The 14,286-nt window shown below is 46.4% G+C and overlaps 1 protein-coding gene across 2 annotated transcripts in view; it reads right to left on the bottom strand.

The window, feature by feature from the left end:
- The window catches only part of JPH2 (junctophilin 2), a 64,362-nt gene extending 55,851 nt beyond the window's left edge, over positions 1-8,511 (bottom strand). For both annotated transcript variants that reach the window (XM_045804665.2, XM_045804666.2), the window contains exon 1: positions 7,629-8,511. In XM_045804665.2, coding sequence (XP_045660621.2) covers positions 7,629-8,007 — 379 coding nt within the window. In that variant the 5' untranslated portion in view covers positions 8,008-8,511. The remainder of the gene's footprint in view (positions 1-7,628) is intronic.
- Between the last annotated feature and the right edge of the window lie 5,775 nt (positions 8,512-14,286).

Raw genomic sequence — 14,286 nt, 5'->3', positions numbered from 1 at the left:
AGTTTCTGTGCTGAACCAGTCTCCCCAAAACAGCTGTGGTTCAGGCCACCCTGAATTAGCTCACCCTCTAGACTATGGAGGAAATGCAGAAAGGGGGATCGTTTCAGCACTTTCTAGGTGCCAGGCAGTATGCTAAGTGCTTTTTATGTATTATTTCATTGTTTCAACCATATTCTGAAGATTTTGACACCTGTAATGGAAAAAAGGCAATGAGAGCCTAGAGAGGTTATGTGCCAACATTCATAGAATTAAGAAGTGGCACAGCTGGGATTCGAACCCAGAGCTGGCTACTGTAAGCCGCAAATGCTAAGTACCACATGCCTCTTTTATTCCTGTCAGACTCTCTTAGGACTTCCACACTTGATTTTTAATAGCTATCAAGAAACTTTTTTTAAAAAGATTTTATTTATTTATTTGACAGAGATAGAGACAGCCAGTGAGAGAGGGAACACAAGCAGGGGGAGTGGGAGAGGAAGAAGCAGGCTCATAGCGGAAGAGCCTGATGTGGGGATGTGGGGCTCCATCCCATAACGCCGGGATCACGTCCTGAGCCGAAGGCAGACGCTTAACTGCTGTGCCACCCAGGCGCCCCCTATCAAGAAACTTTAAATTAAAAAATGTTCCTTTTAAATCCAAAAAAAGAACAACAACAACAAAAAATCCCACTTGAACTAAGAAATTAATTTTAGTGGCATAAAAGGATTCAAAGTCAATGTACAAAAATAACTGCATTTCTATAACCTAGCAATGAACAATTGGAAAAATGAAATTTAAAATTCCATTTTAAAAACTTATGAATTTTACTCAACAACAAAAATGTGCAAAACACTGAAAACTCCAAAACATTGCTAAGTGAAATTAAAGACCTAAATAAATAGGGATATATACCATGTCCATGGATTGGAAGGCTTACTGCCATTAAGTTGTCCATTCTCTGCAAATTGATAAATGGGTCTAATGCATTATTAATCAAATTCCCATCAAATTACCATCTACTTTTTAGTAGAAATCAATAAGCTGATTTTATAATATATATGGGAATGGAAACGACCTAGAAGAATCCAGTCTTAAACAAGAAAAGCAAAGTTGGAGGATTTACTCTGACTTTAAAATGTACTATAATGCTCCAATAACAAAGGCAGTGCGATAGTGGCATAAAGGTAGACGAACAGATCAATAGAAAAGATATTCCTTTGAAGAATGAATGAGTGAATGAATGAATGAATGAAGTCGCTTCAAGGAACACATACCCCAGACCCAGATAATGTGACACTAGGTGTTGCTCAGGCTCCTATCCTGGCAAATTCATTTTGCTCCCATGTTCACAGTCAGTTGGGTTAAAATGAGCTTAAGTCATCAGCTTTGGGCAAGAGAAAGAAAATCAGATCCAGAGAGCAGAAGCCTGGGGTTTTGACCCACCTGTCATAGTTAAACATAAAAATATCATCTTTTCAGGGGCGCCTGGGTGGCACAGCAGTTAAGCATCTGCCTTCGGCTCAGGGCGTGATCCCGGCGTTCTGGGATCGAGCCCCACATCAGGCTGCTCTGCTATGAGCCTGCTTCTTCCTCTCCCACTCCCCCTGCTTGTGTTCCCTCTCTCACTGGCTGTCTCTCTCTGTCAAATAAATAAATAAAATCTTTAAAAAAAAATATCATCTTTTCAGGGGCGCCTGGGTAGATCAGCTAGTTAAGCATCTGCCTTTGGCTCAGGTCATGATCTCAGGGTCCTGGGATCGAGCCCCACATCAGGCTCCCTGCTCAGCAGGGAGCCTGCTTCTCCCTCTCCCTCTGCTGCTCCCTCAGCTTGTGCTCTCTCACTCTCTCTCTCTCTCTGTCAAATAAATAAATAAATAAAATCTTTAAAACATATATCATCTTTTCAGTATGCAACAATAATAATAAAAGCCCTAACCACATGTCAAGCTCTGTTCTAAGTGCTTTCCTCTATCAGGGCATCATTTAATTCTCTTAACAAGACAGAATAAAAGAAAAAAAATAGCAAGCATTGCATATAGGAAGGGAAATATTATTTTGTGATGATTTATTTTAGTTTTACATTTTAGTGTGTGTATGTACAGAATTACGAGGTGAAATGCTTAGTTTACAGCGGGTTGCAACCACAAAGATTTGAACGCCACTAGTGTAGTCAATGAGAGTTATTAATAAGCCAGAATAATATAATGTGTGTAAGACTCTTAGCACAGAGCCTGGTATAAAGACAGAATAAGTGGTAGATGCAGTTGTGACCACCGTCAAGGCCTGCCTCACGAGCGTCTACCTGTGTCATCGCTCAGGGCTCTGCACTTAGAAGGCCCTACACTTGGTATAATGCTCTGCTGTCATTACCTGGAAATTCTTCATGAGTTTGAGGAGGGGGTCCTGGATCTTCATTGTGTACTGGGTTTCACAAATTATGTAGCCAGCCTTATTTTGTATAGTTGTGTATCACTTATTAAAATAGTTACTTATACTATGAACTATTTTTTTTAAGATTTTTATTTATTTGAGAGAGAGGGACAGAGTGAATGAGAGGGAGAGGGGGAGGAAGAGAAAATTTGAAGCAGACTGCACACTGATCACAGAGCCCAATGCAGAGCTGGATCCCACAATCGCGAGATCATGACCTAAGCTGAAACCAAGGGTCCGAAGCTTAACCAACTGAGCTACCCAGGCGCCCCATATACTATGAGCTATTTAATTATCACTTATTACCATCAAATTCTATCTCTGCCTCTTACTAGTTAGAGGACTGTGAGAGAGAATACAGTACATAAATCCTCTGTCTCCTTTGCCTTTTCTGTAAAATAGGGTATAATAACAGTACTTCCCCAGAAGGTTGTCGTGAAGGTTTATTTTTTTTTAAAGATTTTATGTATTTACTTGAGAAAGAGCGAGAGTGAGAGAGAGCACAGAGGGAGAGAGAGAAGCAGACTTCCTGCTGAGCAGGGAGCCTGATGCAGGGCTGGATCCCAGGACCCTGGGATCATGATCTGAGCCAAGGACAGACGCTTAACCAACTGAGCCACCCAGGTGTCCCATGAAGGTTTAAATAACATATGTTCCATGCCAAGAGCACCTGGCGCATAGTAAGCATGCCAAAAATTAACTATTATTATTATTATTATATTATTATTATTATTATTATTATTACTATTGGATTTATGAACAAAGTTAACCTTGGGCCTGTTTTTTGTTTTTGCTTTTGAGAGACAGTGAGAGAACAGGGGATGGGCACAGGGAGAGGCAGAGAGAACATCTTAAGCAGGCTCTACGCCCAGCCTAGCATGGATCTCACGACCCCCAAGATTATGACCTGAGCCGAAATCAAGAGTCGGACGCTTAACTGACTGAGCCACCCAGGCGCCCCTGGGCCTGGTTTTTCCACTGCACATTTTGGGGGAAAGGATGACTGACTATAAGAGTGGTTCTGGAACTTAGCACCAGATTACTTTGAGAATCTGATGGCTATCTGAGGAAAAACCCAGACAGTCCATGCACATAGGCACACATATTGCCTGCACGCTGATGGGCCTCTGAGGCAAGGCTGGGGCTCCAGGTCAAGGACCTCGGAAAGCAAAGATCACCAGTAGCTCTTCCGGTCCTGGAGTCTGTGGGTCTCTGGGGTGGGAACAGCCAGGCAGCCAAAGGAGCATTACTACTTAAGGCTGGGGTGTCTGCTTGCTTTGGCGCTTTAAGCCAGCAGCTATTTTTAGTTTTGCTATATATGGCCAGGGCAGGAAGAGGGCTATAGGCGGGGGAGGGGTGCCAGGAGGCTTATAGTAGGGTTGGAGAGCGGGAGCTCCTTGCCTTCGCCACCTTCCCCTCCCCAGCTAGAGAGCTTAATTAATCTCTGGCTGACGTGCCAGGCATGGAGGAGAGGGAGAGGCTGTGGAGGTGGGAGTGGCAGCGGCTTCGATGAAGATGCCACGTCAAGTCACTTTAGAACAGTGATTTTCAGACTTTTTTGACCACAACCCGAAGAAATACATTTATACACACATCACGTAAGAAATACGCAATGCATGTAAACACAGAAGTTTTTATACACACACACATTATTATATATGTCCATCTATCTTCAGCTGAACAAACATTTCAGGAAAAAATGCTTTCTTATGCTCTATGAAACACTCTGCCTTTTCTGTTCTTTCATTTTTAAAAATGCAGGTCATGACCCACTAAATTGATTTCACCAACTATTAATGGGACGATACCTCCAGTTTGGAAAACTGCTGTGTCCTTTGACTGCAAGGTAAGGTGGAGGAAGGTAAGTGCAAGGTTAGGTGGAGGAAATGGGACATACTGTCCCTTTGATCAGTACTTCCTAAAACTGGGGATAAGATGCAAGTTTCAGCTTTATCTCCTGGCTGGCTGCAAGTCCTAGGCCTCCTGGCTTTTGTGCACTCTGTTCTCTCAACCTGGAGCACTCGTCCTCGACCCTTGTCACCTGGCTCACTCCACACTTCAGAGCCCAGCTTGCCACTTACTCCAGGAAGCCTCCCTGAATGCCTAAGTCTGGTTAGTTGCCAGCCTCTTCCTCCCTTAGCCCCCAGTACTTTCCTGCCTAGTACTCAACACTCTATTGTATGATTTCTTGTAGATTCTGTGGAAGGTACGGACCCTTTCCATTCTGTTCATTTCTATACTCCTCCCTCCCAGGACTATACTGCTGGCTTCATAATAATCACTCAGTACGTATTTATTGAGCGAATTAATGAGAGTTAACAGTAATTATAGCAACTACCGTTTATTTGAGTACCCATTTTTCCCATGAGAAATCTTAGGACAGTTTAGCGTAAGTCCATTTTATTGGTGAGGAAACTAAGGCTCCACAATATGAAATAATAGGATAGGCCCAGGTAATAACTCAGGGCTGCCCGACTCCCAGCCGTTTCTAATCACAGGATCTTATTTGTCCACATTCTCTTCAGCACTACTCAGGATGGGGCAAAGGGCAGGTCCTTAATGAACCCTCAGGGAACTGATGACAGGTTGATTAAAGAGATTTTCCGAAGCAGTGGCCACATCTAATTTTGGAGAGCTGCACCTCGTGTGTTGCTTGGGAGAGATCTGTGAGGTTTCCAGGGCCCCTGGATGTGGAACTGTGTCATTCGGAAGAACAGTCTGGGCCTCTGACAACCCAGAGGAGCAGGTCTTCCAGCTAACCTGGCCTGAAGAGCTCCCCCGCACACCCAGAATCAAACCCAGGGCTCTGCAAAGCCTACGTGATTTGGCTCACACGCACAGCTCCAACATCAGCCCCTGCCTGTTCCCTTCATCCACTCTATTCCTGCCACCTGGCATTCCTGCTGTTCCTCAAACATGCCAAGGCCAGTTCTGCCTCAGGGCCTTTGCTACTGCTGTTCCATCTACCTGGAAGGCATTACCCTCTCCCAAGTCCTCCCATCCTGCTTCCCAGACCACGCTATTCAAAAACTCCTCTTCTTCCTTCTCTATTTTTTTTTGTACCTTTGCCTGCTCACTGCCCTGGCTCCTGGAGCTTGCTGTGGGATGGTGCCTGCCACATCGTTGATGCGCCAGTGATGCCACTTTGCATAGGTAACTGACACCCAGCCAGCCCGCAAGGATCATCTCCATGATGTAGCCAGAGAAACTGGGGCCTGCTCGCCGCGTGTCCCCAGCACTCAGTGTCCAGCATAAACATCCAAGGAATTGAATGGCACCGAATTGTAGAGGTTCAGCAAATGGCTGAAGGTCACCGAATTAGGAAGTGTGGAGCCAGAATTTGTCCTTGCACTGTCCAATTCCAGCCAGCGCTGTGTAGCCACTGTACCCACAGAAACTCTGGGGACACAACCTCATTAACATCCAGGCACATGTGAGGGTGGGCCCTGGCCAGACACCCACCAGCGGGCAGCCCAGTCGGGAGCCCATCCTGCACCTGGGGCCCCTCTGTATGTGCCCACAGGTCTCAGCTTGAGCACACCCTCACCCTGGGCTGGCTTGCGCTCCTTTCTGCTCCACGACAAACCCACTCCCAGACTGCCCACTTCCTGCCCTCTGTCATAAAGAGGGAAGACCAGTGACAAATATAATATACTATGAATGCCTTCTGACAGACGCCAAAATACTTTTTTTAAGTAGCCATAGTTTTGAGTTATCTGTGTCAGCTCCTCTTCCCAATGGGGTATGTTAGGGAGACTTCACGGAAGTAGCCTGAGCTGGAAGGAAACTGCATGGCCCTTTAAAGCAGAGCCAACCAACTTTTCCTGTAAATAGCTGAATAGTAAATATTATAGGCTTTGTGGGCCAAAAGGATATTATGTAGGGACTTTCATATAGTTTCCACATGTCACAAAGTAGAATTCTACTTTTGATTTTTTTCAAATATTTCAACATGTAAAACCACTTTCAGCTCATAAGCTGTACAAAAACTGGCAGCAGGCCAGTTGGGCCGGCTATCTATAGTTTGCAAGTGCCTGATTTAAAGCAATGCTTCTTAAACTTCAATGTATATAAAAATTTCCAGGGGGGTTTGTTAAAACAAATGCCTGGACCTACCCTTAGAGGTTCTGATTTAGATTCAGGTCTAGGTGAGGCCCCTGAATTTGCAATTTTAATTGGTGGACAGATGATGTTGATACTGCCTGTCTGGTGACCATATTTTGAGCAGCACGTGACATCCTAAAGCCCATTTTGTGGATGAGGAAACTGAGGCCCAACTAAGTGATATATGCAAAGTCACGCCTAGTGGATGAGGTGATGGTATCTTCTCTGCCACTTCCCTCGGCTGTTTTGCCACAGAAAATTCCTCTCCATCTCCTTAACCCACCGGCCATGCTCATGCTTTGGAGCTTCTTTCTCATTCCTCTCCCCACTCACACCCTCTCTAAGGAATTTTCCCAACAAATCCCGCTCAGATGGCACCTCTTCTAAAGCAGTCCCCGACCTCCTCAGATCTACCTTCTCTGCCACAGCACTCTGTACCTACTCGTGTATAATTTTTTGTCTACAAGCCTGAAGCCTTGGGCTGTATCTTATTCCTCTTTATATCTAACTCGTTTTATAATACCTGGCAAATAGGAGGTACCACAGAAATATGCACTAAACAAAAGGATGAATGGATGGATGGATGGATGGATGGATGGATGGATGGATGGATGGATGATTGGATGGGTGGATGGATGGGTGGGTGGGTGGATGGATGGATGGGTGGATGGATGGGTGGGTGGGTGGATGGATGGGTGGGTGGGTGAATGGATGGGTGAATGAATGACTATTTCATGATCTATTGCTTGAAAATAATTTTCATGGCAAAGTTGAAATTAGACCCAAATTCTTCTAGAGCACAAGCCAGAGCATATTCCGTGGCTGTTTGTAATCCTAGCATGCAACCAGTAGTAGTTCGGTTTTACTGAACATGTGTTGAGTGTGTATTTATACAGCAGGTCTTGTCCTAAACACTGCTCAAAGGCCCTGTTATCGGCCCCACCGTTACAAACAAGGAAATGGATGCTGAGAGAGGTAGGGCAGCTTGCCCAACGCCACACAGCAAAGAACATCCTGGCTCTTCTGATTCTGTGTCACATCGCCCCTCCCTCTTCCCACCCTCCACCAGTCTTCCTCACTGGCTCCTACCAGCTCTGCCGGCCCCAGGCTGGGCTCACCTCCATCTGCATAGGTCTCAGTGCCATAGCCGTCCTGCAGGCCATTGTTCCAGGTGCCCTCATACTTGGCACCGCTGCTGCTGCTCTGCCGAGTTCCGTAACGTCCCTTGAAGCCGTGCGTCCACTCGCCCTTGTAGAGCCAGCGCCCCTTGGTCTCTATGCCCAGCCCATGCCGTTTGCCCTGGCTCCAGTATCCCTCGAAGGTGTTCCCACTGGGCCAGGTGTAGACGCCGGCCACTTCAAAGCCAAAGTTCCAGGAGCCCGAGTATTCGCCCTGGCCCTTGGGGCCCGTGCACAGTCCGTGTCCGTGGGCCTTTCCCCCCTCCCAGCCCCCGCAGTATGCCCCGCCATCATCAAAGTCAAAGCGGCCCCCACTCATCTCATCGTAGCCCCTGACAGCCTCACCGTCCTCCAGCTTGGGGGAGAGAGGGCGATGAGGGGTGCCAGCGACGTGCTCCGAGCACACTCAGGGCTGGGTGCCCCTGACTCACCACTGTGCCCCAGGAGGGAGAAAGCAAGATGCCACCAGAGGCTGAATGAGCCCAGGAGCCAAGTCAGCACTGGGTCGGCTGGTCAGTGCCATGCCTGGGAGGCCCCCACTCAACCAGCCAGAGGAAGGCTGCCAGTTGGGAAGGAAGCAGGAGGGGAAGATTCAAAGTCTCCATAGAGCGTCCCAAGTCTGGCTTCCCTGGAGTCAAAGGAAAAACGGTGTGATCCCTTTAAGAAGCACAGTGAAAGGGGTGGGGTGGAGGGGTCCCCAGTCTGTTTTGAAGAGGGGAAATTCCTCCTTGGTGACAGCCCCCAGCCTGAGGCTGAATTCCTGCAGCCGGCTGGCCCCCTTCTCCACCCAGTGGGTGTGCAGGGCTGTCGATCTCCCTGCCGCTGCCCCGCCCCTCTAGATCCTGCCCTCCTCCTGGGACGGAAAGGTCAGTGTTGCCCTAACAAGGCCATTGGATCTCAGAAGCTGCTCCCAAAATAACCCCCTGGCCAGCCCAGCCTCCTTCAAAGCGGGAGGGGTGTTTCAAATTGGGCTAGTGCTTCAGACCCAGGGAGTAGCTGGAGGGGCGAGGAAGGGCAGCTGAGAACTAAGTGTAGGTAGCTGGGGCAACTGGGTGGCTTTTCTTCCCCTGGCTAGGAGCTCCCTTCCACCTTCGGGGTCCCCTAGTCTGCAGGAGGGGAAGGGGCAGAGGAGTCAGGGAAGGGAAGGGAGGGGAAAGGGGGACTAGAAGAACAGCCAGTCCTGGAACACTTAAAATCCCCCAGAGCGTAGAGGTTGGCAAATCTCAGCCCCACTACCACTCACATGCCCTAACAGGTCCTGTGGCTATACACGCTGCCAGCCCCATAAAGGAATCCGGTGACCTAAAGGGAAAGGAACGGGCATGGTTTCACATATGTTTTTGAAAGCAGAGGAGGGAACTCAGGAAGAGAAGTGAGGTTCTGGAAACACAGTCTGGAAGATAGAGAAAACCTGAGTCCAGTGCTCATGCACAGCCCCCAATCCCTTTCCACATGTCCGGGAAAACCCTGGAAGGAGCCCACAGAAGGTAGAAGGCTCCCTGGCTCTCTTCTGAGGGGCGAGGAGCTTCTTTCTCTACCTCTGAGACACAGGGTTGCTGGTTATTTGGAATGAGATTGTCTCTGCAGTACTCAAGGACCGTGATTTAAAAAATATATATATATCCCCTTTCCAAGTTCTCTTTTTCTCTGGTGTCCTCAGAGCCTGTGAGGCCAGACTTCAGAAAGCTCTTGGGGCAGGGTCAGGAGTGAAGGGCCTGGGTGGATTCCCAGCACTCAGGTTCCCACCAAACTTCAGTGAAAGGGACAAATAAATCTCTATGACATGAAGCTGTGGCCAGGACTAATGATTGGAAATCCCAACTGAGCCCAGGGTTAACAGGAGCATAGAGTAATTCTGGGAAAGGTAGGAGCCATCAAGAATAGGAAGCTGTTGTGGGGAGGGGGGGTGGAGAGATGAGGAGGGGTAGGGTAGAAATCACTAAAAAAGCAAGGGCAGAAGATACTTGAGAACTATTGGACTATTATCTGACTTCAAACTTAATCTGACATACTCCAAATCCCACGATGACTCAGGCTCCTTGAAGTCACTGCAAAAGATGTGTTCTTGTTTCAGAAATGGACAGAAAATGTTCTCTCCCTTCATCCCAGCGGACTCCCAGTTCTTCCTGGTTCCTCCTCTGTTAAAGAGCCCCTTCTGGGGTCCACGTCCCACCCCCAGGCAGAAACACCCAGCCTCTGAGCTCACTATCGCTGGCTGTTTGTTGAGTGGACAGGCAGCAAGTAGCAGTGGAGAGAAACTGCATCGTCTAGGCTTGGACTCACCATCCGGCCAGACGGACGGACTGAACTGCTTACACAAATTCACTTCTAAGAAGGCCCCGCTGCCGACCCCAGAGCGCTCTGCTTTTGCCACCTCTCACCGAGGTCTCTGGAGATCACACGTTTCTTTCCAGCTCTGCTCTCAAGGGGAGAGGAAAGCAACATCTCAAAGTGGAAGTTAGAGGAGTTTGAATCGCCCAAGCTCAATACTCTTTGTAGTTAAGTGCTGGGCAAATCACCATAATCCTGTTCTAAGGCTGGTGGCTCCTGTGTCCTCCTGAGCTGTTCCACCTGATAAATTTAGCCACTGTGCAGCCCTGCAGCTCCCTATGGTGGTTCCCTACCAAGGGTAGGTACACATAAGATTTAAGTTCAACACCTGTTGAATTTAAAAACATCAACAGATTCTAGATTCCAGAGCTACCCCCCCCCCAAACTAATGAATAGATTGTCCCCGGAAAAGGCTTGGGCAACTGTATTCTTTTTAAAAGCTCCTCAGATGAATCTGACTCATTCCTGGTTAAGAACCACTGTATGTTTTCAATTAAGAAACTGTTTCTTAATAGCATTTACACATTCACGAATCCATTTACCATAGGCCGTGTAGGGTAGGTAGTTGTGGAGTTAGGTACGTGTTCAAATCCCAGTTCTGCCGCTCACAAGGGGTGACCTTGGACCAATTGTTAATTTCTCTATGCCACAAATTCTTCAACTGTAAAAGTATCTACCTCAAAGGATTATTAGTACTGAGGATAACAGTATCTTCCTTATATGGTTGGGTAACTTAAGCCTGTAAAAAGGCTTAGAACACACTAAACACCTAATAACTATTAGTTATTATTAATATTATGTTCACATAAGTTGCCCTTCAAACTTGAATGCTTAATAAGATAGTCACCAAAGAGGTAAGTCAGAAAAATAATAAATACCTTGACACCAAAGTACTCCTTCCTCTTCACAATACATGTTTACTCAACACTGCCTGGTGGTTTTTCACTTTTTAAACTGATAAACTATGTTATTGGTAAAGGGACACTTTGATTTCTTAAAAGTTTAAGTAAATTTTTTTGCCAAATTTGGTACTGGCCTTAGGTGACCAGCGCCAAGCTTGTCAAGAGGCTTTTGCCTCTCCTGTTAAACGAATGCATTCCGGGGAAAGGGAGGCCTCTTGAGGCCATCTGTGCATTACAGCCGCTTTTCCTTAGGAAAACGCAGTTCCTCGGACAGAAGGGAATTCACTAACCTTGGAATGAATTCTAAACCGCTCTTAAAGATAGCTATCTCTTTCTTGCTTTTTCCCAGGTCTTTTCTTCGTCTGTGGTTCTGTTCTTTGATCAGAGAGGGCAGTCATTTGCTTCCTCTGTTTCTTTCTCATTTCTCAGGTGTGGATCGCTTCCTAGGGAGCCTAGAGGGGAGGGACCCGAAAAATCCAGAACAGAGAGAAGGGCTGCACACAGAAATTCACTTGAGTACTTCTCAGCCACTGAGGACTCAGCTGAAGAAGCCCTGCCTCCCCAGACAAGTTTCCTGGCTGGGTTAGGTGCCTTTGCACATGTGGGCTCTTTCTCCGAACTATGAGTTGTTTGAAGCAAGGATTATCTTCACTCCAAAAAAAAAAAAAAGCACGAATGCATACTTAGCACCTGGCGCTCTGGCTCACACTTGCATGCCCAGTGTCTACACATAGTGGGTGCCCACCTTTCCTTCTCTGCACCGTTTGGCGGTTTACAAGTCCCTTCTTAATTAAACGCTTTTTCACTTGACTGATAGGACTGCTCTCTTGATTCTGCTCCCGCCACTCTGGCTGCTCCTACCTAGTCTTTGGCTGGTTCTTCTTCATTCCGCTGACCTCTCTACCGTGGGAATGTCCCAGAGCTTGGTCCTCTGTCTGGGTCTTTACCTACATACACTTCCTAGGTGGTCTCCTCCAGTCTGAGCTTTAAGTAACACCCTATCCTGATGGCGCCTACATCTGTGTCGCCAGCCTGTACCCCTCTACTGATCTTCAGTATAGGTCCACCACCAACATCACCACAGGGGCTTCTCAGAAGCACCTCAGACTTGATAAGAACAAAACCAGACTCCCAACTTCTCCTTCTGGATCTGCTCCTCCAGCCAACTTCCAGCGTCTAAAAACCTTTGGAGTCCTTAGTTGCAGTTTTTTGCACACCCTGTATCCAATCTATCAGCAAATCCCCTCAGCTGTACCTCTAAAATAGTTCCAGAATACATCTTTTGCTCTGCACTGCCAAGTGTCAAAGCCTGATTTACTGAAGTGACCTCCTACCTGCCTCCTTGCCTCCCCTTCTCCTGCTCCCCTCAGTCCACACAGAACAGCTGGGTGCTCTCAGTAAAGGCCAGTCCGATATGCCTCAAGTCTCCTCTAATCTCCCCAGATGGCCCCTTACCTTATTCAGGAATCACAGCCTTTAAAATGGCCTGTGAAGCCCTCCATGACCTGCCCCTGCCCCATGCTTCTGTGACCTCGCCTGCTTCAAGCCGAGTTGACATCTTTGCTGTTCCATCTGTCAGGAATGCTCTGCCCCCAAATATCAAGGCTCACTCCCTCACTTTCTTCGGGTCTTCACTCAAATGTCACCGACCTCATCACAGAAGCTTCTCTGACCACCCAAATAAAAGAACCACCCTGTCCCCAGCCCTTACGATCTTGGAATTCTCCTCTCTCCAATTGAGTACAAGGATGTCATTCTGCTTGCCGTTCTATTCCCAGCACCTAGGATGGCTGGCACTCCTGGAGTATTTGCTGAATAAACGGATGAAATGAATGTTCTATGAATAGTTAGTAAAGGCACATGTCAGGATGCTACCTTTCAAACATCAGAGTAAAATTTCTCAATCCATGATCTGAGTCCATCTCCCAGGGTGCATTCAAGAAAGATTGGTTCCATAAATCGCATTCTCAAAAGGTCCAATGTTCCAATGAGGGACACTCATACTAAAGTTGGCCCAACTGGGTCTGAGCAGAGTGTTTAGCTTCAAGATTCATGTTCTGAGATCTTGACTGAAATGTAAATACTTAAAACTTATTCCCATAGATTGGGAATGCTTAGCTTTCATCCAAGTCTGGATTTCTTCAATAGGTTACTCAGCTGTTGGAACTCTGTTCTCAACTTTGTCCCGACACCCCTGCTCACAACTTTTGTTTGAAAGGAAGGCGCATCTTTCTTCATTCTCTGATGACTGTTCTGTTAGCATACAGAGTTAATAACCAGACCACAGGACCGAAAAGCTAAAAAGGACTTAAAAGACTGAGGAACCATCTTTATTCGTGTACTGCACTAAGCCAGAATTGCTCCACTCTTGCCAGTACAAAAGGTGAAGCAAGACACTGGTTGTGGAGATGAGGTAGGTGCCTTTATGGCAGAAACTCAAATAGGCTAATTAGTGGTTCTTAAACTGTGGTCTGGGGATCTACTCTTTCAGGGGATCTGTGAGATCAAAACTACTTTCATGATGTTAACATATTAACTGCCTTTTTCATACTCATTCTCCCACAAGCGTACAGAATTTTCTGGAGGTCACATGACACGCAATGTTCACAAGAGGTTGAGTGCAGAAGCAGATGAGACCTAGCTGTCTTCTATTAAGGCAAACATTAAAGAAATTTACAAAACTGTAAAACAACACCACTCTTTTCACTAAAATATTTTGTTAAAGTTTCAATTAAAAATGTTAGTATGTAATAAAATCATTATTTTTAAATCAAGTAATACACATTTTTAAAACTTCTTAGTTTTAATTTCTAATATGGTAAATAAGTATAACCCACAAAAACACAAGCTCTTTGGCACCCTTAATTTGTAAATGAGTCGTGAGACCAGAAGGTTTCACAACTGTTGGCTTAGGCATATGCAATAGCATTCCTTCTGTCAGCATTATTCAGTAATCTCTCTGCTGCTTCCAGTGCTGTGATGGCAAGGTACCGCGCTCCCTTGCTCGAACCACAGCCTTCAGATGTCACTAAATCCACACTAAACTAGTAACTAGCAGAGATCTCCCACTACTTATGTCCAGGGCTTTTCTGGGGAATACTCTTCCCACTCTCCCAAGTACAAATCACAGTAGGTGTGAAGCCCAGACCCCAGTGTCATGAACCAGCTCCAGTCAGTGGGATGTTTTAGTAAAGAATAAAACTTATTTTGTAATCTAAATAAAAGTTAAACCAACTTTGTTAACATGATGTTAAAATGGCTGGACGAATTTTCACTGAATCTGATGGGAATGCTTAGGATGATGGTCTGAATTAAAATATGTTATATGGTTATGTGTAAAATTCACTTTGCAGCCACCTGAAGAA

Source organism: Ursus americanus, chromosome 22 (assembly GCF_024610735.1).
Source record: "Ursus americanus isolate L20-20 chromosome 22, mUrsAme1.1.p, whole genome shotgun sequence".
NCBI lineage: Eukaryota > Metazoa > Chordata > Mammalia > Carnivora > Ursidae > Ursus > Ursus americanus.
The sequence above is the reverse complement of the archived record's forward strand: the minus strand, read 5'-3'. Positions and strand labels throughout refer to the sequence as shown.